This window comes from Lissotriton vulgaris, chromosome 10 (genome assembly GCF_964263255.1).
Source record: "Lissotriton vulgaris chromosome 10, aLisVul1.2, whole genome shotgun sequence".
Taxonomy (NCBI): Eukaryota; Metazoa; Chordata; class Amphibia; order Caudata; family Salamandridae; genus Lissotriton; species Lissotriton vulgaris.
The window spans coordinates 1,092,584,524-1,092,611,957 of record NC_141698.1 but is presented as its reverse complement, the minus strand read 5'-3'; the positions used below and the strand labels follow the sequence as shown (position 1 = coordinate 1,092,611,957).

Genomic DNA, 27,434 nt, shown 5'->3' with positions numbered 1-27,434 from the left:
TACATATACACCACAAAGGGGGTCACAAAAGTGAGATGCTGTGATTCTTCAGATAGGGGAATCTGATGATAAGCTGAACGCAAATCAATAGTTATGAAAAACCTACTACCTCCCAGCTTAGGAAGCAACTCTTGGATTCTCGGTAAGGGATGGCAATCTACCACAATGTTGCGGTTCAGGACTCTTAGATCAGCACACAAACGAATATCGCCTGAGCTCTTCCGTGCGACTACAGCCGCAGAAACCCATTCAGAAGATTCTATTGGTCCAATGAAATCTTGTGAACACATTTCTTCAAGTAGTTTCTGTAAGTCATCTCTGGCAGAAAGGGGAACGGGTCTACACTTTTGAATCACGGGATAACATTATTTTTGAGTTTAATTATGTGTTGGAAACCTTTAACTAATCCTACCTTATCTTAAAATACGCTAGAATATTTGGAACAAAAATTGGTTAGAGTCTTCATGAAAAAATGATTGTAAGACATTCAAAGGTTCTTGTACTGCAGCTACAACTGGTAGACCTCCCAAAACAACAGGTTCAGGATGACCGGGTTTGGGAATTATACCTAATTTTGCTTGATCTTGCCAACCAAGAATATCACGCCCATTAAGGGCTACATACATTTTTGAATAGATGGCCTGGTCTTTAAATTTGATAGAATCACAAAAATCCCCAAACAATACAATGTCATACTCGCCAAACGCTTTAGGATTGACGTCACTAGGTTTAAGTATTGACTTACACCAACATTTTGCAAATTTTTTTTCATCTAAAATGGTGATAGGAGATCCGGAATCTGCCATAAAATTGATTTCTATGGAACCTATTAAAACATTACAAATAGGTCCTTTGCACCTTTTAGTGTCACTATGTAAAACAATAATTTCAATAGAGGATACCAGATTGTTCATGCCCTAACAAAGTATGCCCTCTTGTACATTAAGAAAATAAACTTTATTTCTTGGCTTGAATGATTTACATGCAGTGTAAACATTTCCTATTTTCTTGCAAGTATTGCATATTTTGCCTTGTGCAGGACAATTTGCATAGTTACCCATATGAAACTTGGATCCACAACCAAAGCAAGCACCCTTTATATCAAAAGGTTTATTCACTTTTGGCTTCATGGAAACAGCGTTTAAATCAGAATTATCAGTTGTGAAAGTGATTACTTTAGAATCTTCAACTTGTTTGCAAATAATGCCCTGAGTGATAATCTTTGAAGAAACAACAGATCTTTCAATACTGTGTGCTATATCCATTACTTTATCTAGGGATGGATTTTTACAAGTTAAAATTCTTTCTTGAATTTTTTTGTTGAAACAATTGAATACGAGTTGGTCATGTAAAGCAGTGTCCAGGTAAGTACTAAACTGGCATTTAGATGCAAGCACACGCAAGACAGACAAAATATATTCAGTTGACTCTTCCTGAGTTTGCTTGCGTTTGAAGAACATATGTCGCTCAACCATGACTGATGGTTCATCAACATATTGTTTACCCATTCGAGCCAAAGCTTCCGAAAACACATTCCAGGTTTCCTCATCAGAAGGGGCAGGTACAAAAGGTAAGTTATCGAAAACTTCCTGACCAGCGTTACCTAGATGATTGAATAACAAAGCCCTTTTATTGGACGCTGAATACTTGGAAGTGCCAATGGCTTCCATATAATTGTCAAAAGTCCTATATCATTTGTGCCAAGGAGTAATGGGTTTATCTGGTTTTTCTAAAAAAGGAGGTGGTTGCATGAAATTATTGGATGAGACGGACATATCAAATGAAATTGCTAATACCAATACAATTAAATTAAATAAGTGTGCAAAAAGTACAAGCAAAACACCATATGTTAGTTTGACCAATACACAGCAACATACAATAAATACAAATTTGTGTGGTTTCTCTTTTTGTTTAACCTTACTTTTAAAAATAGACGATCGATGCACAATAGGTGTGTGGATCGCCGTGCAATACCTTCTTTGGCCACAAAGATTCAAAGCAGTAGGAATAGGCGTGTGTGTGTATCGCAATGCAATACCTTATCCTCCTCTTCCTCGTTGCGTCTATGAATAGACGATCGTTCGAGTTTGTAGAAATTGACAAAATCAAGTCAATGTTCTGATGACATGAAACAGACAGCTGGTTAACGATGAAACGTTGCTATGACAACGAAGTAACAACCAAATTCAAGATGGCCGCCCTTGACATGAACAATGTGACGACGATGAGCGTAAAACGTGTGCTGTTTCGAAAGTTGGTTGGACCCACAAGAAAAGTACTGTTGCGGTGACCTAATGAAGATAAAAAGTTTGAAAGATGCAATGTCGTCGTGCGCATTGAAATGCGAAGACCAATTTGGAAATCACACGGCAGCAACAGCACAGACAGTAAGTTGAATGAACATACACTTACACTTTGAAGAGAGAGAGAAAGTGCCAATTTTGAAGGTGCCGATTTCTCTTTGTAGAGAAAATGATCCGTTGACAGGTTTCTGAATTGTATTCAAAAGAGGACGTACACACTCCAAAACACAAACAATGGCACAGTACCTTAAGCGCGTTGTTTTGTGCTTTTCGTAAATGAAAGGTAAAGTTGAAATCCGCAGCAGGGTGAAGACGAATAAAACTACGCTTAAATGTAATCCATTAAAGTAGAGAGCAAGATAGCAAAATAAGTAATAATGTAGGTGGGTGGGTTCCAATGGACCAAAAATTGATTGTTGCCAAAAATATAGTAAGGTCCATAAAGTAGAATTCCAGGCTCTAGGAATAGTTCTCAAAAGAAGCTTTATTCAGAAGAGTAACAGCTCCAGAGAAACGGCAAGAAGGTGATGACATAAGCTTGATAAAGAATCTAGATCTCTGGAGGCAGAGACCCCAAAGATTCCAATTACATCACAGTACAAAATATACAAGCTTTATTAATACAAGACAACAACATTACATAACTTACCGCAGGTGCTCATTGCCGTACAAATTAAGCAGGCTCTCTACCTTGTGCCAGGCTCGTTCACACACACTGCTCTCACATGGCCTTTTTTAGGGCTTGCATAAATCAAAGATAGAACAATTGAATGGAATGACAGATAAGAAACATCAGCCGACCAGTCTTCTTTTTCCAAGTCCCACCTCTGACACACAGGGGCATTTGTACAAGCCCCTATAGCCACGGGAACATCACTTTTTGTGCCGTTAGGGGCTTTACCTTATTTACAAGGCAGCGTAAAGCCACTTAACGTGACTTAATGATGCCTTGTAATGCAAATACCCCTTTCACGTATGCTTAGCGTGAAAGGGGTGGGCAGTGGGTGTTGCTGTGGGCGTTCTACCGCAACACCCATTGATTTTAACTTTGCCCCCCCTTCCCCATTTTCAAGAGTGGCGAAAATAGGAGGCGACACCAAAATTAAGACCGGGGAAAATTCTGGTCTTAACTTGGCTAAACAAGGTGAAATGCTTTATTTTTTCTCGTTTTTGCTTTTTCCATGTGTGCTGCCTTGTGCAGCACACATGGAAAAATCAAAACGCCTTGGATTGTTTATGTGTAGGAAGGTGTCCCTTCCTGCAAATAAACAATCTTTTTAAAAAATTACATTTTGCAACTTCTATGTGTGCTGCATTAAGCAGCACACATAGAAGTGACAAAACGGCATTTAAAGTTTGCTTATGGGCAGGAAGGGGCACCTTCCCGCACATAAACAATCGTCCCCTGCACGCAGACACCCTTGCACTATGGTGCAAGGGTGCCTGCGTTGGCGCTAGGCTGCTAAGTGTAGCACTATCGCAGGGGGAAACACAAGGCTGCAACTTATCTTTGTAAATATGGTGCAGCCCTGAGTTTCAGAAGCGGCGGAGCGAGGCATTAAGCGATGACGGCTAACGCCTCACTCCGCCACTTCCTTGTGCATATTCTCAGCATCATTGATGATGTCACATCTTGTCTATAGGCCCTCTCTAAAACCAGCACAGGATATAAGGAGGGCATTTGTAATGTCAAATGGGTTGCTATTTGTGATGGGTTTTTTATTAGTCAAAAGAAAGACATTATTCTGTTTGTTATGATTACATGCATTGTATAAAAAGAATACCATGCGAATTTCATTACGTTATAATTTGACATATTTTAAAACACTTCAAAAATATCTCCAAAATGTTTCAAAAACATTTTCTCTTTTTGTTATTTTCTCAAGTATTCTCCTCTCATATTTCTGTCAACAAAGAAACTCATTTAAAGAATCGATAGTGCCTTCCAAATTCTACAAAATTTTGAAATAAAACATTCAATATAAGCTTACTGAGGGATTTAAAGTGACGATGCTTAATTACCTCCTCGCTCCTACAAGCATCCACCTTTTCATCATATCTTGTGATGCTGAGTGAGGTCATGGGTAGTACATTGGAGGAGCTAATGCATTTTCCTTTTTATTTGCTTCTAATGAAACCCTGCCATTACAGTGTCACGGTACATGTATTGCACTTCCAAAAAGGCCTTCCCTGTTCAATATTAAATATTTTTAGGTCGAAGGCCTAAAAGGCTGCGCTTGCGCAGTCTTAGGCCGGAGATTTAATGACTCTTAGTAGCGCAGAAGGTCCCGCCTCCCTGCTCTGTCTCTCCTTCTTTGGCTGGCTTCCTAAACGGAGGCCAGCCATTGGAGGAGAGATCCGTCACTCCGATGTAGCCCCGTCCTTTTCGGATTTGGGGGCGTAATTTTTGCTGTTCTTTAGACAGCAAAACACGCCCCCAAATCCGAAAATGGCCGTGCGTTTCTCCGAGGCATTGTCTCCTTGCCTCGGAGAAACGTGGTGGTGTTTTCGGAGCTGCTCGCCTCCCTTCCCTGCTGCTGTTAGGAGCTGCTCGGCTCCGCTCGCCTCCCCCCTCCCTCTGCCCTCCTCTGTCGCGCTCTCGCCTCTCCCCCCCCTCCCTCTGCTGCAGCTCTTCTCAATCGTGCTCTGCCGCTCTGCGGCCCTCACCCCTCCCTCCCGCATTAGTCAACGCACCTCTACCCCAAACTACAGTGAGACTTGGTAAGCAGCACTCCAGCTCTCCACCGCTCCAATCACACAGAATTAATCCTTGGCCCCCTGTTTCCCTCTTGCACCGCACCCTGCTCTGTCAAGGCCGCTCCAGCCTGCTCCACAGCGCCATGCCGTTCATAGCTGTGCTCTCCTGCGCCACTCTGCTGCTACAGGTATGAGGCCCAGCGTACACAAGCAGTGCACCCCAATCTTCCCTGTAGCGCCCCCTTCAGCGGCAGCCACGCAGCGCTACCAGGACACCGGATATTACTGTGTAATGTGCACGCATGCTGCACGGAGACACCCAGCGCCGCCAGCCGAGACGGTGCTCGTGAGAGACTGTCAGAGTCTGGACGAGTGGGTGAGGCCATGGCGGGGACACTGGACGCCCGGGGCCAGGAAGTGAGGCAGGAAGCACCTACACTCACAGCACCGGGAAGAGGCGCTGTGCCCTGCCCAAGTGAACCAGGCAGTAGGAAGAGGGCGTTGGCATCTCGTGGCAATGCGCCACCTGCCCGTGACCAGCTCCTGACACATGCTTGGCTCGCTACTCCCGAGGGGTAGGGGCACACCTGGGCGATGGCGGAATGGGAGAGCACAGGAGCCATCCTGGAAGATCAAGGGTGGGGGCGCAGCCAGCAGCCTCTACCCAACAGGTAGCTCGCGGGGGGCACAGTGATGGAGCGCAGACTGGGCACCAGATGGGCTGCCGACCCATCCGTCGCCCCCACAACGTCCCCTTCCTGTCGAGGCCACCGGACGCATTAACACTCTCCTACTGCGTCCTTCCGGTCTCTTCCTTCCCCATTGGTTCACCATGCAAGCCCCCGCCCCCCCCCCCCTAAAAAAATATAATATTAATGCAATCCTTAGCAGCCGATCCTTTCACCAGAGACCTCGGCCTACCTCTCCATAGCAAGCAAACTGCCCCCCCCCCCACCTCATTGAACAATCATGTCAGCCCAAGCACTTCCGGCTACTGCCCGCCCCTTCCTGTCTCAAGCTACCACTGCTCCTCGGACAGGGTTGGAGGGTCAGAAGGGCCCCTTCCGTTGTCACTCCTCCTCCCTCCTGCCAGGGCCTCAGCCTTGCACAGCAACCTCCACCCCCCCTCCTTGCAGGTGCCACCTGCCCCCCACACACCCCCGCCCCCCCCCAGCTCGTGCCCCCCGGAGTGCACTCACAGTTAACAGATTACATATAAACAGCGGTTTATCTATTTGCTTGGAGGGGTAATAAAAAGAAGTGTGTAATTCTGTCTTTGTTCTCGGACTGCTGAGCAAGGCCCGCCGGCAGACTGTTTACCCACGGGTGGGGGGCCCTCTGTCGGACAAGGTAATGTGGAGGCCATGGTTCACACCAGCACTGAGGGACCACAAAAAGAAACTTAGAGCCCTAGAAAGAGGCTGGAGGAAAACTAAACAAGACTCAGCCAGGAACCTCTACCGAATCTCCTTGAACGCATACAAAAAACATATCACTCTCGCCAAAGCCGAGTACTACGAATCCCAGCTAACTAAGGCAGCAAACGTGCAGAAAGAGACCTTTAAGATCCTGTCGGAGTTGACCAAAAAACCGGACAGTGTTCAGTCCCCCATAAACTGCAATTCCTTCCAGGAATATTTCCTGGAGAAAGTAAGAACCATCATTCAGGACATAAAAAGTGGGACGCGTAATGGGATGGCCATACCTATAGGCCCTCGAAATCAAACTGACTGCACTATCACACTGTTTCCAGAGATTGACACCTTGAGCCTGCAGCAGTTGATGGTCAGAATCAAGTCTGGATCCCCAGCGGACCCTTGTCCACCTAAAGTCTTTCAGGCAGCCCGTCCTCTATTGGAGGAGCATGTCATCTCTCTCCTAAATAGATCCTTGGAAACAGGACAACTACCAGCAGAACTCAAGGAAGCGCGTGTAAGACCGCTATTGAAAAAAACAGGTGCAGACCCCGCAATACTAAAAAATTACAGGCCGATCTCTCAGTTACCATTCCTCTCTAAAGTACTGGAACAACATGTACTAAAATCTCTGTCCATCTACTTGGAGTCCCATTCCCTGCTTCACGAACGACAAGCAGGGTTTCGAGCACATCACAGCACCGAGTTGGTGATGCTCTCGGTGCTGGATGAATTGAGAGGCCTGGCTGACGGTAAAAAACCGAGCGCCCTGATTTTATTAGACCTTTCGGCGGCGTTCGATACCGTCAGCCATGCGTTGTTACTGGAAAGACTGAGTGATTTTGGCATCAAAGGCCTGGCTTTTAGGTGGTTGCAGTCTTTTCTGTCAGGAAGGACACAAAGAATACAACTTGGAGAGGAAGTCTCCACAGTGGGAGAGTTAGAATGTGGGGTGCCTCAGGGCTCGGCCCTATCCCCACTGCTGTTTAATTTATACTTACAGCCTCTGATTGCCTCCCTGGCGAGTATGGGCTGCACAGTATACAATTATGCGGATGACACACAGTTGTTGCTGAGTGTTGACAATACAAACGCCGCCCAACTCCACACTCAGAACATCTTGAGACACACGGTCCAGTGGATGACAGGAAACCTCCTAAAAATCAACCCAGATAAGACTGAGGTCCTGGTGATTTCATCTGCCACCTCACCATGGTGTGACCTCTACTGGCCCGCAGAGCTAGGTCCAGCCCCAAAACCCAGCCTGAATGTGAAGAGCCTGGGGATCAAATTGGACTGTGACCTCTCTATGGTCAACCAAATTTCCTCAGTAGTGGGCAGCTGTACTAATATTATCCGACAGCTACGGAAATTAGTGCCTATCATTTCCCAATCTATGCTACGTTCCATCATCACTGCCACTGTGATCTCACGTTTAGATTATGGAAATGCCCTCTACCTTGGCCTACCAAAAACCCTAACTAATAGGCTACAGGTGGTGATGAATGACGCTGCTCGTCTTATCTTCAGACTGCCAAGACGTACCAAAGCATCCCTCCTGCTACAAAGTCTCCATTGGCTCCCTATCAAGGAGCGAGTGGAATTTAAAAACCTGTGCATAGCCCATAAAGCCATCTATGGCATGGCGCCCGCATACATTAAAGATCGTCTGGCAGTGTATAGCCCAAAGAGAGTTCTTAGATCCTCAGACTCTCAGCTACTTGCCTGCCCTCGGTATAAACTTGCCACCAAGGGCGGAAGAGCCTTTTCGGTGCTGGTTCCTCACCTATGGAACACACTGCCTGAGCCATTACGTAAGGAAGGAAACTTCCTACGTTTCAGAAAGGGGTTGAAAACGTTGCTATTTAGGAGAGCCCTATGAGCCACCTGGGCTAGTGGATGCCTTCTGTACTGTCAAAGTTGTTGTTTACCATCGATTCCCGAGCGCTTAGAGGCCTGTAGGTGATTGAGCGCGCTACAAATCAAAAATAACAATAACAATAACAATGAGTGGGGGGGTCCGAAGGGTGGCAGGTGTGTGTGGAAGGGGCGAGGGTCACTACAAAGCAAACAAAAAAGTGCAACTTCCAGGCACTAGCTGAGAACCTCTCCAGGCGTAAATATGTTAATTTAACATCCACGTGTACATTGAGTTGGAAGGCGCGGGGTGTGCCTGGTGCAGGGGGAGACGCGGCCTGACCGTAGGTCCGGCGGTAATTGAAGGATTCCGCTGCTCCAAACCTGTGGGGGGACGCCCTGGAAGCGCCGTTTTAAAGTGCCCCGGCCTCTATGCAAGCCGCAGTAAACTGAACAAATTGTACTGTTCAACCACAGGCCTGGCTTGGAAACAGCGGCTGGTGGCACAACCAGTCCATGGCACTCTCTGGACCGTCATCGGGTGCGAGCGGGAGGGGTAAAGAAATCGAACAGAGACACTGGTGGTAAAACAGGGGGTGCTTAGAGGGAAGTCGGGGAGAAAACCAACTTCAAGTACATATCTAAGCCCGTCTCTCGAGAAGAGGGGAACCGGCTGGTAAGCATGACGGACACACAGCCCCCTTTCCTCGTTCCTCCTTAGCGCCCCCCATGCAGCCTTAAGCGCTTCCTCCCAGGACTAGTGATAAGCCACTGTGCTCGCTCCCCTGCCCCCTGGCTGTGCTTGCTTCCCTGCCCCCTCGCTGTGCTTCCTCTCCTGTGTGTGTATGTGGCTCTGGGTGTGTGTGGGGCTCTGGGTGTGTGTGGGGCTCTGGGTGTGTGTGTGGGGCTCTGGGTGTGTGTGTGGGGCTCTGGGTGTGTGTGTGGGGCTCTGGGTGTGTGTGTGGGGGTGTGGGTGTGGGGTTCTGGGTGTAGGGCTCTGGGTGTGGTGCTCTGTGTGTGGGGCTCTGTGTGTGGGGCTCTGTGTGTGTGTGGCTGTGTGTGTGCGTCTGTGGCTCTGTGTGTGTGGCTCTGTGTGTGTGTGTGTGTGGCTCTGTGTGGATAGCTTTTTTTGTAGGTGGCTCTATGTGTGGGTGGCTCTGTCTGTGTGAGGGTAGCTCTGTGTAGGGGGCTCTATGTGAATGACTCTGTGTGAGTGGCTCTGTGCGGGTGGCTCTGTATGTGTGTGTGGGTCGCTTTGTGTGTGTTGCTCTGTGGGTGTAAATAAAATAGGTCATCCATTTGCGAGCGATTAAGCTATTGGCATTGTAAATGACAATGCCATTTATTTAACGATTAAGCTATTGGCAATGTAAATGACAATGCCATTTATTTAGGATTAAAAAAAAAATGTCATGAGCAATGCCAATAGCTCTACCTTTAATGATGCTGAGACCATTGCATTGTAAATGCTTGTTGTATGTGTCATTGTGAATTCTGTTTTCTTAAAGTTCTTTTTTTATTTTCTCCCTCCATATAAGCTATTACCTTCATTCCAGAGTGTTACAGTTCAATTCTTCAATCTCCTTTACAATGAGAACCAGATCTAGCTGTAGTTTTAACTCATGGATGGTTAACTCTCCCTTTTCTTCTGGCAGCTCCTGAAGGACTTCCCAGATGAGCTTCGCTCTGACATCACCATGCACCTGAACAAGGAGATCCTTCAGCTGTCCCTCTTCGAGTGTGCCAGTCGTGGCTGCCTGCGGTCCCTCTCCCTGCACATCAAGACGTCCTTCTGCGCCCCCGGCGAGTACCTGCTGCGGCAGGGGGACGCCCTGCAGGCCATCTACCTGGTGTGCTCAGGCTCCATGGAGGTGCTGAAAGATGGCATGGTGCTGGCCATCCTTGGTGAGTGCCACCCTGCCAGTGTCTATGTTTGTCTGGCACTGATGTATTACTTGTAGCCACCATCCTCATAGATATCATCACGAAGGGTGTGACATCACGCATAATCAGCTGTTGTGTGATCATGCTGAATTATTGCAAAATTACAAAAGATTCTGTGCAATTACACGAGAAGAGTAAAGAGGCATTGAGCACTATTTTCTTTCCATAAAAATGGACGCGAGGATGCATTTTGTGCTAAGAAATAACATTAAATGCAACTGAACATGAGTAGCAGTGCAAGCAGCCGCTCGTATTCAGTACATGGGCTCTTCGCGTAGGATTTTCCCCCCAACTTATTCTCTGCACTTAGTCGTATTCTCCTAGCACAAAATGCACCCCGCTTCCAAAATTGACGTGTGGGTGCATTTTCTGCTAAGAAACTAGCTCTAAATCCAAAAGAACGCGCATAGCAGTGCGAGCAGTCTCTCGTGCTTGCTAAATTAGTTGTACAACTTCGAAATGTGGCTGGGTTGGAATTAGAGCATAACCATCAATGTAACAGTTTCATCAAAAGTTTACACTAGTTGCGCAAGGGAACATGAGGGAAACGGCCACCCATGTCTCCACGTGTTCTCCATGGACAAGGTTCACAGAGAGCAAAGTCCAAAACTAAATTCCTCTCCCGAGCAAAGAGTGAGTTCAATTAGTCAAAAAATAAGCCCATAAAGGGGTATTAGTCCGTAATCAGTGTTCTTCTTTATTTTTCAAGTTGTCATCAGAAGACACAAGCATTTCACAGGGGATTCATATCATCATGGTGTTGTAACCGATGTAGCCAACACGTGTTTCGTCTTGGATATATCCCCCATTGACTTTCTCAGGGCTACAGGAACAAAATGCCCCCTGCGTCCAAAATGGATGCAAGGATGCATTTTTATGCTAAGAAATATTACTAAATGCAGCAGAACAGGATTAGCCAGCACAAGCAGACGCTTGCGCTCGCTAAATGTGCCTTTGGGGTAGGACTTTTCCCCAACTTACTGCTGGCATTTAGCGCTATATCTTAGCCCAAAAATGCACCCTCGCATCCACAATGAATGCAATGATGCATTTTTGCACTAAGAAATAGCACTAAAGGCACAGAACATGATTAGGAAGTTTTGACTCTTTGTCTTCCTCTCTGTCGGCTTCTCTCTCTCTCTCTCTCTCTCCCTCTCTCTCTTCTCTCTCTCTCTCTCTCTCTCTCTCTCTCTCTCTCTCTCTCTCTCTCTCTCTCTCTCTATCTCTCTCAGTCTCTCTCAGTTCCCTATCTTCCTCTTTCTCCATGCCTCTCTCTCCCATCGCCTCTGTTTCTCATTCTTCCATCAGCTATTTCTTTCAATTTTACTCTTCTCTTCACTTCACTTCTCTCTGTTCTCATTCTCTTGTTTTTTCTCTTCCCCCTTCTATGTAGATCCTTCTCTTCCTCTTACCCTCTCCATATCTTTCTCTTTCTTTCTTCTTTCCCTCACTCATCGCCTTCCTATCTGTCTTTTGTCTTCTCCAACATACACCCGTCCTTCCATCTTTGTACAGCAGTAGATTAGAAATGTACCCCAGGGAAGACAATACAGCACAACTCTAGAATATTCAGGATGCTGCAAAGATTCCAGAGATGAGGTCCTTCTGCAGAGAATGTATGACCCCTGCATCTTTGGGTAGTCAATGCCCTTTGACCTGCAGTTCCCAGGCGTCAATCCTGGGTATGGGGGGTACTTCCACACAGTATAAGAGGGAGATTTAATATAAATACATCTCTGGCAATTCTCTGGTCCAGCCTTTGTCATTGAGCACTTCATGTGGACCGAAAAAGCAGTTTCCCAGTGATTTCTCATTACACCAAGGGCCATATTTACGAGCATCTTGGCGTCGCTCCTGCACCAGCAATGTGGTGCAAGAGCAATGCACATTTAAAATGAGATTTATGAAGCAATGCAAGGGCACCTTGCATGGCCCTGCATCGCTTCATAACTCTCGAGTAATGGAACGCAACGCAGCGTTGCATTACTCTGTGCCTGGGAAGCGTTTCCATGGGCGTATGCGTGGCTGTTCCCATGCTACATCCATGGATTTTGATGCATTCCCAGATTTACCAGAAGTGGTAGAGCTGGGAATGCACCAAATACCTACTCTTCGCCGGGTGAGGCGTAATGTATAGGTTTATTTCTCCTCGTTCTTTCCTCTTTCTATGTGTGCTGCGTTCTGCACAAAAACAATGTTCCTTCCAATGCAAGCACTTTTGCACCATGGTGCAAGGGTGCTGCGTTGCCAGCCTAACGGGCACCAGCACAGGGGAAAAGACAGCAATGCGCTGTATTGACTTTAAGGCCGCACATTCCTGCCCTTTCCTCTTCACGCCGTGCAGCGCAGCAAGGGGACTTGCTCCATTGCTCTTGGTAACTTGGCCGCAAAAATATGGCCACAACTTTTTCAAGTCACTGGAAGAACAGACATGTAATTGGAAGGGAGGTTCAGAGAGAATGGAGGAGAAGAGAAGTGTGCTGGACACCATCACCTGTCTTGGTGTGATAATGAGATTATTAGAGGAAAATTGGAAGCTATGTGGGCTATTGAACATTTGATGACTTCAAAATGTAGTGGAAAAGTGTGTTTGAATGTTGAAGATGCAGTCCACCCCCCTCCTGTGAGTGTACAGTGTGCTCCACTGCACCCTCCTCTGCTGGGTGCTGATGGTCTTGATGGGTGCACTGATATGCTTCCTTAGAGAGCTGCAGGCCTGTGCCAGTGCACAGTACAGCAGACATGTCACTCTCTCACCAAAGGTTGGCGAGAGGGCCTGTCACAGCTGTCCGATTCACCCAGCTGATGCGCCTTTAGTCCACCCTGTTGGGATGTCAGGCACTCGGTAAGTCATGGCAATTATTGACTGACATCACTGCATGTTCTGCCTCTCGCGACTGCGTGTGTCACTCATCACATTCAGAAGGGCACTCGCCGCCACCTTGAGGCTTCACATCAGTTATGGAAGCTGCCAAGTGGCTGTGGATCTCTCTAAGTTGTGATAGGAGTGATGCAGAACACCAAGGCACCACAAATGGGATTTGTGTGCTCTGCTGCATAATATTTGTATCAGAAAAGTTATTAAAGCTATGACAGGGAGCCAACTGGCCTTTGTAGACATTGGAAGAATGTAGGGCAATCCGGTGGCTGTGAAATGACTTGACCAGGCCGACATGCAGTAGCTGGCTCTTAACACGTATAGCTGGCCTTTACAGGGTAACCATAGAGCTCAGCTACGAAGGATCTGAGGACAACATCGCATTGGAACAATGAAACTTTCAAAATGTTTCCGACTTAGGACCTTATTTAGATCTTTACAGACAGCTTACTTTGTATCCCGTCAGCCAGAATATAACTCCCATTAAACCCTACGGGATTTATATTTCAGTGGACAAGATATCCATAACCGTTGTGACGGAGTAACCCGTCCGCCAAGATCTAAACCATTTCCTAAGTCATTGTTCTTTAGTCAGGGAAAGAGAAAGTTACTCAAAACCTAAACATTTCATCCCCTGGCCATTGTAACAGGTAACAGGGAGAGAGTGAGGTGCTGCGGCCAGAGCTGCCGACTCAGGAGCTGGGGATTCAGGTTCGAGTCTTGGCGTTGGAGCAACATCCTGGGCAAATAACTTAATCTCCCTGTGGCCATGGACAGCGCGTAGATACCCCCATGGGTGATAAGCCGTGCTATATAGATCTACAAACTAAACACTGCACACAGCAGCTGCCAAACCCCTCCATCCTGCAGATAAATGCTTCCAAGCCAGTCCAAAATAGTCTAACCATCACTCCAACTGTTACCATTTTAAATGTACATTATAGGGAACAAAATAGCATAGCATGGTAATGAAGCAAATATGTTCAAAAATATTCTCCTGCTTAGCAAAGCATCTTGTACAAGTAAAATTTACCAACTAAAATGTTGTTAGCAGCCTCCATGACAGTAGTGACAGGTCTAAAACCAACAGAGACAAAAAACACACACTATAAAATAGAAAAAAACATACATAGAATGGATAGAGGTGATAAAATACTTTAAAAATATTACCGTCTTTCTTCATAATCACCCCCAGACTATTTCCAACACACCTTCCCCGAGGTTCATTGAACCTCTTCTAGTCCACTCTCTGTGTCTTTTGTTGCTGTTCTGCAGTGGTTGGGGCGTCAGATCTCTTCCGATGCTGAAAGAACCCATGCAGCTGCTCTAGACATCTCAGATATACCTTGTCCTTGCTGTTTCATCATCCTTACATCAGTGACAAGGCGGCCAAGTTAATCTAAAGTCATGAACTGGCAGACTTTCCGATTTGTTGGCAGTGCCTCAAAATAATAATGATCCAAACGCTGGTACTTCAGATAACCCCAAAAACATGAGTCTACTTTCCTTCATTTGGTTACATTTTGCACAAGTAATGACACTGTTTCTGTACATTTTTTGTAGTGGTGCAATATATAAATTGTACATACAAAAATATAGTATCCTACATAAAGAAGCCCCAAGTACCATGGAGCGGTTAGAATTATTGAATCTTATATTGAGGTTTATTGATATGTAAGCGAAACCTATTTCATAGTTTATTGAAAACACCATTCAATGGTTTCATGACCACATAGAAGAATGAATGTGAATATCACGTTCCTTTATGAGGGATGCGACTCGGGTGTGATTTGCAATATCTTTCTAATGTCCAACAGAGGGGATTTTATGCCTTATAATACAGTGCTAGACCATATCCCTCTCTTAAAAATAGCAACAACTTCATTGTAATAATGTATTACAGAACAGTAGTTCTTCCATTCTCTTTTTTTCTCATTAATATTTTTATTGAGGTTTTTAGATATGAATTATAAAATGGCTTAGATCAGCATTACACATCATGTATACATAATACAGTATGTCACATTAATAACCTGCAGTGAGAAAAGAAGCATAAAAAGAAAAGGGAAAGGAAAGGAACGTACCTATCCCACCGAGGACGAGTCATTTAACTGAATCGAACAACCAACTACTACCGGTAATAAAGCCCAAGTCGTAAAATGCTTGTCGCTACGCCGTCGCGGCCAGATCTGGATGGCCCTTTGACTTATAATCCACTGGTGTTTAACCAGTAGCATTTCATTTCTTATGTTCTCTCCTCTCATTGACAATGAATCTTTCCCTAGCCAATGTGTTCTAAATTCTCAAGTCACTGTAAGGGGGGAGGGGTTTTTTCTTTTTCCAACATGATGCTATAAAAGCTTTGGCCACCACAAGACACTGCGGACCATTCGCCTTATGGCACCACCTTCAGTTGGTCTCAAGCCCAAAACCACTACACCAGGACATTCTGTGTGACCTTCCATCGTCCCTTGCGGCACCCTGCTATTACAGATGAGATGACCAGTGATGCCACTATGAAAATGAGAGAAAGGTTTTATACCTTTATTGCAGAATTCAATGTGTCGAAGGACCTTAAAGCCTGCTGCTGAGGGCTATACTTGTCGTTAAAGGCCCTAAGCCATACTTATAGAACAAGTCGCAGGCCATAACAAGGGTTCAGGCCTTCAATAGCTAGTATTTTTGAGAAAGGAAGGCTATAAGGCTATCACAACATACCACCCACTGATGGTAGAATGTTCTCAATTAAACAGCAGCCATAACTGACCTTAAAACACTCCATTGCCTTCAGTGGAGACCTCAACATCAAATATTCTAATATAAATTGCACCATTTAGTGCAGTTTACTTGTTGATGTGGGTTAGCTTTTTAGTCAGAAATGCTGCATACATCTACAACAATGAGTGGAAAATACTGTAAGCAATGCTGTGCCCAAAAAAACAACTACTTCTGTGTTCTTCCTGTAACTTCAGACACACACTAACTGGAATTGTACTTCTTGGCTTGTGGAAGATTTCTTCTCTTCCAAGAGAAAAAGTTCTTGAAAATTGAGGCTGTCAAAAGAAAGACCAATCATCTCAGGCCTTGCCAATTATCTCAGCACAAATTATGCCATTGATCCCTGATCGCTTCAATATTTCTCTTCCAGGAAAAGGCGACTTAATTGGTGCGAACCTCAACATTAAAGACCAAGTCATTAAAACCAATGCTGACGTCAAGGCGCTGACCTACTGCGATCTCCAGTGCATCATCCTCAAAGGGCTCTACGAGGTCCTGGATTTTTACCCGGAGTATGCACACAAGTTTGTGGATGACATTCAGCAGGATCTGACCTACAACCTCCGCGAAGGACACGAAAGCGATGTGAGTATCTGCAACTGGCGGAAGCCATGGCAGTTTCATGAATGTGCATTAATGCTTGAACCAGAGAGTCGGCTGTGCTGCTGTGACCGCGGAGGTGTTTCAATAGGACCGCAGAAGCAGTCCTGTGGGTAATGAAACATTAAGGCCCCCCCTGCACAGTATATGTAGTGGGTACAATGGACCCAGTCAGGGGCTATCAGCCCGCCGCCCATGCACAATGCTGGAGGGGACTCCCCTGAAGCTCAAGCCCCCCCACACATCGCGGGGGTGTGCAGGCTGAGGGGGATGCAGGGGCTATGGTTACGCCGCTGACCTGCCCCCAATATGTTGGGAGATTTCCATTCATTTTAGGTTCCCTGAAAGAGGGGTGCAGCTCTGGAAACTACTTATGTCAGAATTGCCTTGTTACTAGCTGGAACCATCTTTATCTTAAGACTGTTCATTTTTTCTGTTCTCCAAAAAAGAAAAATGTGAACATAAGCATCTGGGGAAATGTCTATAATCCTTATTTTATTGATAAAATGGATTTGCTGTGGCTGTCAAACAATTATCCCTAGATCAAGGGGCAGGTTCAGCACTAAGAGCTTGTAAACAAAGTAACTTTGCAAATTGAAATGGCCCCTGCTGTATATTTGGCACGGTTCTGTGTAATGAATACATTTATAGGTATGTTTCAAAATGGAGGGCACACTCAAAATGAGGGCTGGTCACTGGGTTTGGTGTTTGTTGTACGCCTATATCATGTTTCTCTTGATTCGACTAGCTTGGGTAAGGGGAAGGGCTGGTGAAAGCCCTCTCTGGGTTTGGGACAGAGTGGTGTGTGGGTTTGCTGAATGTGATTGGTGGCAGTCTCTGACCTAACTTGGGAAGCTCTTAACTGGTCATTTTCCACTAGAGTAATTGAGGTCCTTATTTTGAGTTTGGCAGGTGCTGAATGTTCACAATATTTGTTGTGTACAGGGTCTCCATGTGCTCCATCCACCAAACTATAAAGAAGCTCTCACTTTCCCAATGTGTTTTCAACATCCTTCTGTTGATGTGGCCTGCTACCTAAACTCCAGTCTAAAGAAACAAAGAATGGGCTGCTGAGGAGAGTAATCAGGCAGAGGGCTTGCTGACATTATCTTTAGAGGAAAAGGGGAGGAATTAATAGCTTCAATGCACCCTGATACAGGACCATTAGGTTAACCGTTCGAGTTGGCCTTCTCTTAGGCGGGATGCTGGTGCAGGGAGGAGGAACCTTACTCTTGTATGATAAATCCTGCCTTTGTAGCTCTGCAAGGAAGGATTCCACAGCTGAATTCCAGTGTTTTGTTACCACCCAGCCAGAGTAGAGTGCTAAAGTAAAATAGATTTATGATTAGAATTGGAACCATCATTTTCACATAGTGACTCCACTGCTGGGCAGCAGACAAGACTGGTAGTGTAGTATCCCTGGACTATCAGCCCTCACCTCCTATGGATGCCCTTCGCAGAGTGTCTGAGGGAAGACCCAGCTAGGACCTACACTTCTTTGGAAGATGAAGGTGGAGCAAGGAGTCTAGCCCCATCGGATGTAGCCTGCACTAGTTTCACATTAAAGGGATATATGTCTGGTAAGGTAAGGGAGGTAATCTTGGGAAGTCACCAATGTCCTTTAATCCCTTCACAGCGGGGGTAATTTCCCCACTGTGCGGGGGGAGAGGGGCTGCGCGCGGCGCCACCATTATCGTGACGTCACGCTGCACGGTGGCGCTGTGCTCATGACAAGCTGAGCTCGTCATGACCATGCCCGTTTCCGTGGAACACTCAGCACAGCAGGGGAATTATCCCCGCGTGTGAGCGCCACTGTGCCTCATGACGAGCTGAGCTCGTCATGGGCATGCAAGGTGACAAAAAGTGGTCTGTTGCGCCCTACCTTAGCTCAGAAGACCAAGGGAATTGTCATTTAGTGGATTAGACAATAACACAAAGACACATGTTATAAATGCCAATGTAATGTCTTCATATACCGCTCAGGGTAGTTATTTTCTAAGATCTCCCTATTTTGGCAGATTAGGCAAGAGTGGCAAGGCAAGATAAATCGAGTTCCAGGATCAAACATTTTTCTCACGTTTGGATGCATGGACGAGAACTCAAGTATCTAATGTCCATAGTTAACTTCTCAACCCTACAGAATATATCATCCCTAAAATAAAATTCTTTAGGTAAAAAGGGTAAATACTAGAGGCGACGATAAATTCCGCTCCATCTGCGGAGTTGGCCACGTTTTGGCCACTCCCCATTAAGCAGGTAACGCAGAGTTCTGGCTAAATTCTGCCAACCTCCGTGTGACAGAGTTTTTTTCTTATCTGCTGCTCAACAATAGTAAGTTGCCGTGTGCGAGTGGGAGTTGGCGTCCCCCAGCATGACTTTTGGGCACTAGGAGGGCACCCGGCGAGATTTTCCTAATGTCGGCGGTCACAACCATTTGAGGCGAGAAACCTGCCGTTCATGTAGGAAATCTACTGAAGCAGCAAAACCAACTCAAGCAGCAGCGCCCTCTGGCTGATGTTTCAGCACGGAACAAGCTCCTGGCACAGAAAATGTGCGCAATGTGATGATTTCTGTCCGTTCGCAGAACTCCCCACAATCTCATTAGGGTTGATATGTAACTTCGAGTTCCACCCACCCCTAGTAAATACTTGTATATCTGAGACAATTGTGCATTTATGTTTCTAATGAACTAACACTTTCCCCAGATATGATTCTGGTTTTGTTCTTTTGGGGTAAGTTCTGACAACAGTATTTATACTACACTATCACCAGTAGGTCAAAATATAGTGATTTTCAAGATAGCACTATTTTCAATTAGAATGCCTTAATGTGGTTGACCAAACTTTGGCAAGTAGAGACAAATATTCATTAATTATTTACCCTATGCTGCGAGCACATTACGTCTATATCATCTAAACTACAATTTGATACTGAAAAAATGTATTTGATATCTTAAAATATTTTTAACAAACATGTTATTTCTGTGACCTTCCTGTTGAGAGAAGAGAAGCCCAAGTAATCTGTCTCTTGATACAGGAGGATAAGTGCGAGGTTCACCTGCATGATGCCGTTACATCTTGTCATCACATGTACTGTAGTACTGTAGTACTGTAGTACTCTTTAAGGCGCAAGGTTCACAGAAGATCATGCCTCCCTATATGTGGCTTTTCTGTATAGCTAACACCCATGATTAGCAAACAAAATGAAGGTACAAATTTAGCACAAGAGATCCTTGTAAGGGGGATCCCAGATGTAGTCTGAGCTCTGAGATCTTTACAGAAGGATGGGAGGACATCTTTGCAAGATTTCAATGTGGTCTGCATCTCAAGGCAGAAAACTCAACCAGAGAGATCTTAAAATCCATAATCCTTGATGACTATAATAGGCACATTCTTACCAACCATCTCCAATAATCTGAGTGAGTACTTGATATTGTTCTTCTATGATCAAAGACATTCCATATTAGTCTTTGGCTATCTTTCTACCTCTCTCCCACCTGTTATGACCACATTGCCGAGCCAATGTGCCTCACGCCTCAGACGGTTGGATAGAAAATTTCAGCCTTCAAGAAGCAGGAGGTTAAACAACAAATTATTATACAGAGGCCACTGGTCTCACCTAGGATCACTGAACATAGACTCTTAGATCATGGGCAGTGCCAGACTTGGACATGAAAAGCAATCAACATCAAGGTTCCATCACATCTCACTCCACACCTGGAGTGCAGTGACACACTCACAGCCCTTCAGTCATCCTAAATAGAGTATAGAAACCAAACTGTCCTAGATGAGGGACACACATGCACATGTGACCTGTCCGCAGCCTCTGACACCATTGACCACAGTTTGCAGAATTGCAGAGACTACACTAACCAGATTCTCCTCTTTCCTGCATGGCCGCACTCACCAAGTTAAAGCCCTTGCCTCTTTTCTCTCTGGAACCTAGGTATTTGTGGCATGCCTCTGCATTCATCCCTCGATCTGATGCTCTGTAATAGTTGCATGTTGTGCTTGGCCTACCGGCATAGAAACTTACAATGAGTGTGAATGATACCTCACTGCAGCTCGTTCTACGAGAAAGGTCTGATATATAAACCAAGTGCCTGTTTTTCCTGAAGCACGCCAGAACTGGCACTTCCTTAACAGTGCAGACATTCAAATCTTACTTACAGGCCAATTCGACCCAACAACTCTCCCATTCAATTTTCCCAGCCCACCTGTTCAAAAGGTTGTAAACCCGGGGAGGCGACACCACGGCCGAATCAAGGGCTGTATTTAAAGGGGAAACAGCGTTTACAGCACTGACATTACATCGCTGTACCATTTCAACGTGGTCGTTACAACAACCTCGTTGTTAGTACGCAATGCATTTACATTGCAAGTCTTTACAACGACTTGCACTAGGGGGCACTGAGGTATTGGAAATGAATTCCAACACCTTCCCTATATTTTGTGCAGACTGGAGTAGAAATAGTAATTAATACTATTCCTAAGACAAGCTCGCCCCCTAGTGCAAGTCGTTGTAATGACTTGCGATGTAAATGCAACGAGTACTAACAACGCGGTCGTTGTAACAACTGTGTTGTAAAAGCACGCGATGCAATACATCATGTTGCAATATAACCTATTCTATATAAAGAATCACACTGTTACCGGTGTGAGAAGTTGGCCCGATATGCAGTGCTCACTATTCTAGTGATCACTATGCATCGGTCCAAACGACCCTTATGGTGATTGGTTGTAAGTCAACCTTAGACCAGCTATCCTAGTAGCGTGGATACGAGCAGTCTTCAGGCTAAACTCTAGAGGGCATGTTAAGCCAGCTGTTATACCATCACATACCCCTTGAACACCAAGTGAAAGGACACCACACAAGTGTTATGAAAATAAACAGTGTATTTATTAGAATCACAACAGCCCTGTACTCTTTATGAGGACAGGGTACTAAGCACACAACAAAACTCTTAAGAAAATACTTCAAGTGCACAATCAATACAAGTGCCCGAGGGCACGGAAAGTTTTAGTGGTCTCGGGCAGACCCGATAAGGCAAGTCGGAAGCGATAGGGACTCGGGACCCTTTAAATAAGGAGGCTATGCGGGCATCGAAATGCCGAAGTTACCTAGCCCCAAGGGCTGCGGCTGCACAAGTCTTTACAGACGTCGGGAGTTTTCGCTGACGAGCCAGGAGCCGGAAGGAAGGAGTTGCTGGCCGGCGACCAGTGGAAATAGTTCGTAGAGATCCAAGCCTGGATCAGAGATGGATGACACCTGAAAGCAGAGGGGACCAAGTTCGTACTACTAGCCAGTAGTCAGAGGGTACCAGGAGGGCACCAGATGATCGTCACCTCGACTAGGTGAGTGGGCGACGCTAGGCTCTGCAGTCTCACGGACCAGGAGGCGTTGTCGGCGACCAGGATGGAGGTGCGAGCTGTCCCACGAAGGTTGATGCTGTCGGCGTCGCTGGGCCCAGGATTGGGGCAACAAGCCTTGGCAAATTCAGGGCCACGTGGTGGGCCTAAAATGGCGTCTTGAGTGGACCAGGAGGGTCCCGGGTGCTCCTCTTTCAGAAGGGAGCAAAGGCCAGTCTGGAGCAACCAGACCAGCAGCGTTGGTTGTCGGGCGTCGTCAAGAAGGCCACAAGCCAGCGGCTAGTAACCAGACAACGTGTTGAGCGGCAAAGCAGAAGGGCCCCACGCAGATCGTGGAGATGCTGGGAGGCTGCACTTCGGTGCTGGAGCTGCTCAGGGTCGGGGCTTCTCGGACCCCAAAGCACTCACCAGAGGATCCCTCGGCGGTCGTGCTGGTTTAAGAAATCGTGCAGGTTCTGATGATGGCCGGTCCCTCGAGGTCTCGTCGCACCCACAGATCTCAGCTGAGCTGACGATGTGGGTAGAGGTCAGAGGTGCCAGGGAAGCCGGTTCTCGTCGAGCTGGGCAGTCGGATTCCTGAGGAAGGACTTGCAGCAAACCGCAGAGTTCTTAGATGGTGCCTGCGGATGCAGGGTGACTACTCCTTAGCCACAAGGGAGAAATCTTGAGAAGAGTCGAGAGTTCCTTTCGTAGAAAGTATTCTTGATTCAAAGATGATCTGATTTGGAAGGGTCCCCGTTCCTGCCTTTATCCTAAAGAAAGGGGTGGGTACGTGACTAGGTCCTGCCCTAGGGGTGGGACCAGGAAGGGGGGTAGTTACACCCCTCTCCCCTGCCGGACTTTCCCCAGGTCAGGGGCTGGCCGCCCCTGGAACTGGTTCTAGCCGGCAGATGCTTAGTGAGCACCGGGGTGCCACTCCGCAGTCACCTTCTTGTAAAGCCCTGCCTACCCAGGATACACAAAACCCTGTCTGGGATGGTGCGAACACCGCCCGGACAGGAAACCCTTTGTCCAAGCTCTCCTCGCTGGAAGGACTCCCAGCAGCAGGAGGTCAGACTCGTGTCTGTGGTGGCAGCATCAATTTTGTGGAGCTGAGGCTTCAGTTAACTTTCACCGGGGTTCACAGTTACGTACATGTCGTGTCCCTCTAGAAGGGCAGAATGCTAACCTCGTCACCAGCATTGGTGAGGGGTCAGCATCCCGATTCGTATGACACCTTACTCGACATGTCTTGATAACGCGATACCGAAGTTAGCGATATGGTATGCGTTATCATGGAACAGCCATTGGGTCTTGGTTCCGCAAGCTGCAACCGGGCTCGGCTCGTGCCAGAGCCCAATTCACACGATTCCACGCACTCTGCCTTCAGGATTGTCAATATTTACAACAAGGGGTGGTGAGGGACAGAGTCTCTGAATTAAGCAGAAAGCTCTCACCCAGTCAAGAGATCAGGGCTAGATCCAACACCGTTTTTTAGCTCACTGCACCATCCCAGTTTCAGAACCTGGCTGTATGCAAATTAGTCTGTTCCTGTCCCAGTGCATGATGGGAACAGGGCAAACCAAACTACAAAAGCCAATTCTTACACTGGGAAGGAAACAAGCTCCCGGGGACCGGTTTCTGGCATTACAGCCGTCTTCGGCCCGGTTTGCTTGAATCCTGATGGTGCAATGAGCAAGGGTCTCACATCTGAGAATACCCTTCCACGCTTAGGGTGGACAAAAATATTTACAACAAGGGGTGGTGAGGGACAGAGTCTCTGAATTAAGCAGAAAGCTCTCACCCAGTCAAGAGATCAGGGCTAGATCCAACACCGTTTTTTAGCTCACTGCACCATCCCAGTTTCAGAACCTGGCTGTATGCAAATTAGTCTGTTCCTGTCCCAGTGCATGATGGGAACAGGGCAAACCAAACTACAAAAGCCAATTCTTACACTGGGAAGGAAACAAGCTCCCGGGGACCGGTTTCTGGCATTACAGCCGTCTTCGGCCCGGTTTGCTTGAATCCTGATGGTGCAATGAGCAAGGGTCTCACATCTGAGAATACCCTTCCACGCTTAGGGTGGACAAAAATATTTACAACAAGGGGTGGTGAGGGACAGAGTCTCTGAATTAAGCAGAAAGCTCTCACCCAGTCAAGAGATCAGGGCTAGATCCAACACCGTTTTTTAGCTCACTGCACCATCCCAGTTTCAGAACCTGGCTGTATGCAAATTAGTCTGTTCCTGTCCCAGTGCATGATGGGAACAGGGCAAACCAAACTACAAAAGCCAATTCTTACACTGGGAAGGAAACAAGCTCCCGGGGACCGGTTTCTGGCATTACAGCCGTCTTCGGCCCGGTTTGCTTGAATCCTGATGGTGCAATGAGCAAGGGTCTCACATCTGAGAATACCCTTCCACGCTTAGGGTGGACAAAAATATTTACAACAAGGGGTGGTGAGGGACAGAGTCTCTGAATTAAGCAGAAAGCTCTCACCCAGTCAAGAGATCAGGGCTAGATCCAACACCGTTTTTTAGCTCACTGCACCATCCCAGTTTCAGAACCTGGCTGTATGCAAATTAGTCTGTTCCTGTCCCAGTGCATGATGGGAACAGGGCAAACCAAACTACAAAAGCCAATTCTTACACTGGGAAGGAAACAAGCTCCCGGGGACCGGTTTCTGGCATTACAGCCGTCTTCGGCCCGGTTTGCTTGAATCCTGATGGTGCAATGAGCAAGGGTCTCACATCTGAGAATACCCTTCCACGCTTAGGGTGGACAAAAATATTTACAACAAGGGGTGGTGAGGGACAGAGTCTCTGAATTAAGCAGAAAGCTCTCACCCAGTCAAGAGATCAGGGCTAGATCCAACACCGTTTTTTAGCTCACTGCACCATCCCAGTTTCAGAACCTGGCTGTATGCAAATTAGTCTGTTCCTGTCCCAGTGCATGATGGGAACAGGGCAAACCAAACTACAAAAGCCAATTCTTACACTGGGAAGGAAACAAGCTCCCGGGGACCGGTTTCTGGCATTACAGCCGTCTTCGGCCCGGTTTGCTTGAATCCTGATGGTGCAATGAGCAAGGGTCTCACATCTGAGAATACCCTTCCACGCTTAGGGTGGACAAACATATTTACAACAAGGGGTGGTGAGGGACAGAGTCTCTGAATTAAGCAGAAAGCTCTCACCCAGTCAAGAGATCAGGGCTAGATCCAACACCGTTTTTTAGCTCACTGCACCATCCCAGTTTCAGAACCTGGCTGTATGCAAATTAGTCTGTTCCTGTCCCAGTGCATGATGGGAACAGGGCAAACCAAACTACAAAAGCCAATTCTTACACTGGGAAGGAAACAAGCTCCCGGGGACCGGTTTCTGGCATTACAGCCGTCTTCGGCCCGGTTTGCTTGAATCCTGATGGTGCAATGAGCAAGGGTCTCACATCTGAGAATACCCTTCCACGCTTAGGGTGGACAAAAATATTTACAACAAGGGGTGGTGAGGGACAGAGTCTCTGAATTAAGCAGAAAGCTCTCACCCAGTCAAGAGATCAGGGCTAGATCCAACACCGTTTTTTAGCTCACTGCACCATCCCAGTTTCAGAACCTGGCTGTATGCAAATTAGTCTGTTCCTGTCCCAGTGCATGATGGGAACAGGGCAAACCAAACTACAAAAGCCAATTCTTACACTGGGAAGGAAACAAGCTCCCGGGGACCGGTTTCTGGCATTACAGCCGTCTTCGGCCCGGTTTGCTTGAATCCTGATGGTGCAATGAGCAAGGGTCTCACATCTGAGAATACCCTTCCACGCTTAGGGTGGACAAAAATATTTACAACAAGGGGTGGTGAGGGACAGAGTCTCTGAATTAAGCAGAAAGCTCTCACCCAGTCATGAGATCAGGGCTAGATCCAACACCGTTTTTTAGCTCACTGCACCATCCCAGTTTCAGAACCTGGCTGTATGCAAATTAGTCTGTTCCTGTCCCAGTGCATGATGGGAACAGGGCAAACCAAACTACAAAAGCCAATTCTTACACTGGGAAGGAAACAAGCTCCCGGGATTGTCAAGGCCTGCCATAGGAGTGACTGATAGGAATTCGGGTGTCCATTTGAGGGTTAGATATAGGTATACTATACCTAAAGCAACGGGCGAGTACGCCACGTTGCCCCAGCTGTCGCGCAGCCAGTTGTGTCAGATTTAGATGGCCATCCAGGGGGGGCATAATACATGCTTCAGCCCCTGGTAGGCCCTGGGTACACCGATGCCCTGAGTTACAGGGTCTGACAAGGTGGCCCAGTTCCAATTGGGTAATGCACCTGAGGTACACATCAATTTAGCGAAAGAACAGCTAGGCTGTGGGTCTGATTGGCAGGCCCACAGCCCGAGAAAGTCGTAAACCAGTGAAACAAAAGCAAAAATTCTGGGTGATCATAGGATTGCAGACCCTACTCTCCTACATGACCCCCCCCAAACGTTGGGACAATAAACTAACCTTGACCAGGTGAGTCTTCTTGTTCTAAGTGGAAATACCTGGAGAGCCCATCTGCATTGCCATGATCAGTGCCAGGTCTATGTTCCACTGTGAAGTCCATCCCCTGTAGGGAAATGGACCACCTAAGCAGTTTGGGGTTTCACCCTTCATCTGATTTAGCCATAAGAGGGGCTTATGGTCGGTCTGAATCTTGAAATGAGTGCCAAACAAGTATGGCCTCAGTTTCTTCAGGGCCCAAACCACAGCGAAGGCCTCCCTCTCAATAGCTGACCAATTTTTCTCTCTGGGGGTCAGCCGTCTGCTTATAAAAGCAATGGGCTGGTCATTACCATCAAAATTCAGTTGAGATAGAACAGCTCCCACACCCAACTCAGAAGCATCTGTTTGGACAATGAATGGTTTGGAGTAGTCTGGACTCTTGAGGATAGGTGCCGTGCACATGGCCTGTTTTAGGTCATCGAATGCTTTTTGACAGCTCGCTGTCCACTGAACCTTTTTTGGCATTTTCTTACTTGTCAGTTCATTAAGCGGAGTCACAATCGATCCGTAATTTCTGACAAACTTTCGGTAGTAACCAGTCAGGCCCAAGAAAGCTCGAAGCTGAGTCTGGGTGGTTGGAGGAGCCCAGTCCCTGATTGACTGTATTTTGCTCTCCAGTGGTTGAACTTGACCTCCACCGACAAGGTGGCCCAAGTATGCAACCTGTGTCTGCCCTATCTGGCACTTGGTAGCCTTGATAGTGAGACCTGCTGCTTGCAGAGCCTCTAACACTTTCCGCAGGTGGACCAGGTGATCCTCCCAGGTGGAGCTAAAGACAGCAATATCGTCAAGATACGCCGCACAGAAGTCATCCAGCCCAGTGAGAACGTGATTCACCAACCTTTGGAAGGTGGCAGGTGCATTTTTCAAACCAAAGGGCATTACCACAAATTGATAATGCCCACCAGGGGTAGAAAATGCTGTCTTAGGCTTGGCGTCCTCAGCTAACCTGATTTGCCAATACCCAGCTGTCAGGTCAAATGTACTTAAGTAGTTGGCAGAAGCCAATCTATCTATAAGCTCATCTGCCCTTGGTATTGGGTGGGCATCAGTTTTAGTGACTGCATTGAGACCCCTGTAG

At 46.8% G+C, this 27,434-nt stretch overlaps 1 protein-coding gene across 2 annotated transcripts in view; it reads left to right on the top strand.

Annotated features, from left to right (window-relative positions):
* KCNH8 (potassium voltage-gated channel subfamily H member 8) overlaps positions 1–27,434 on the top strand; it is a 960,407-nt gene that overhangs the window by 793,569 nt on the left and 139,404 nt on the right. For both annotated transcript variants that reach the window (XM_086942172.1, XM_086942171.1), the window contains exons 10-11: positions 9,928–10,177; positions 16,243–16,457. In XM_086942172.1, the coding sequence (XP_086798298.1) occupies positions 9,928–10,177; positions 16,243–16,457 (465 nt within the window). The remainder of the gene's footprint in view (positions 1–9,927; positions 10,178–16,242; positions 16,458–27,434) is intronic.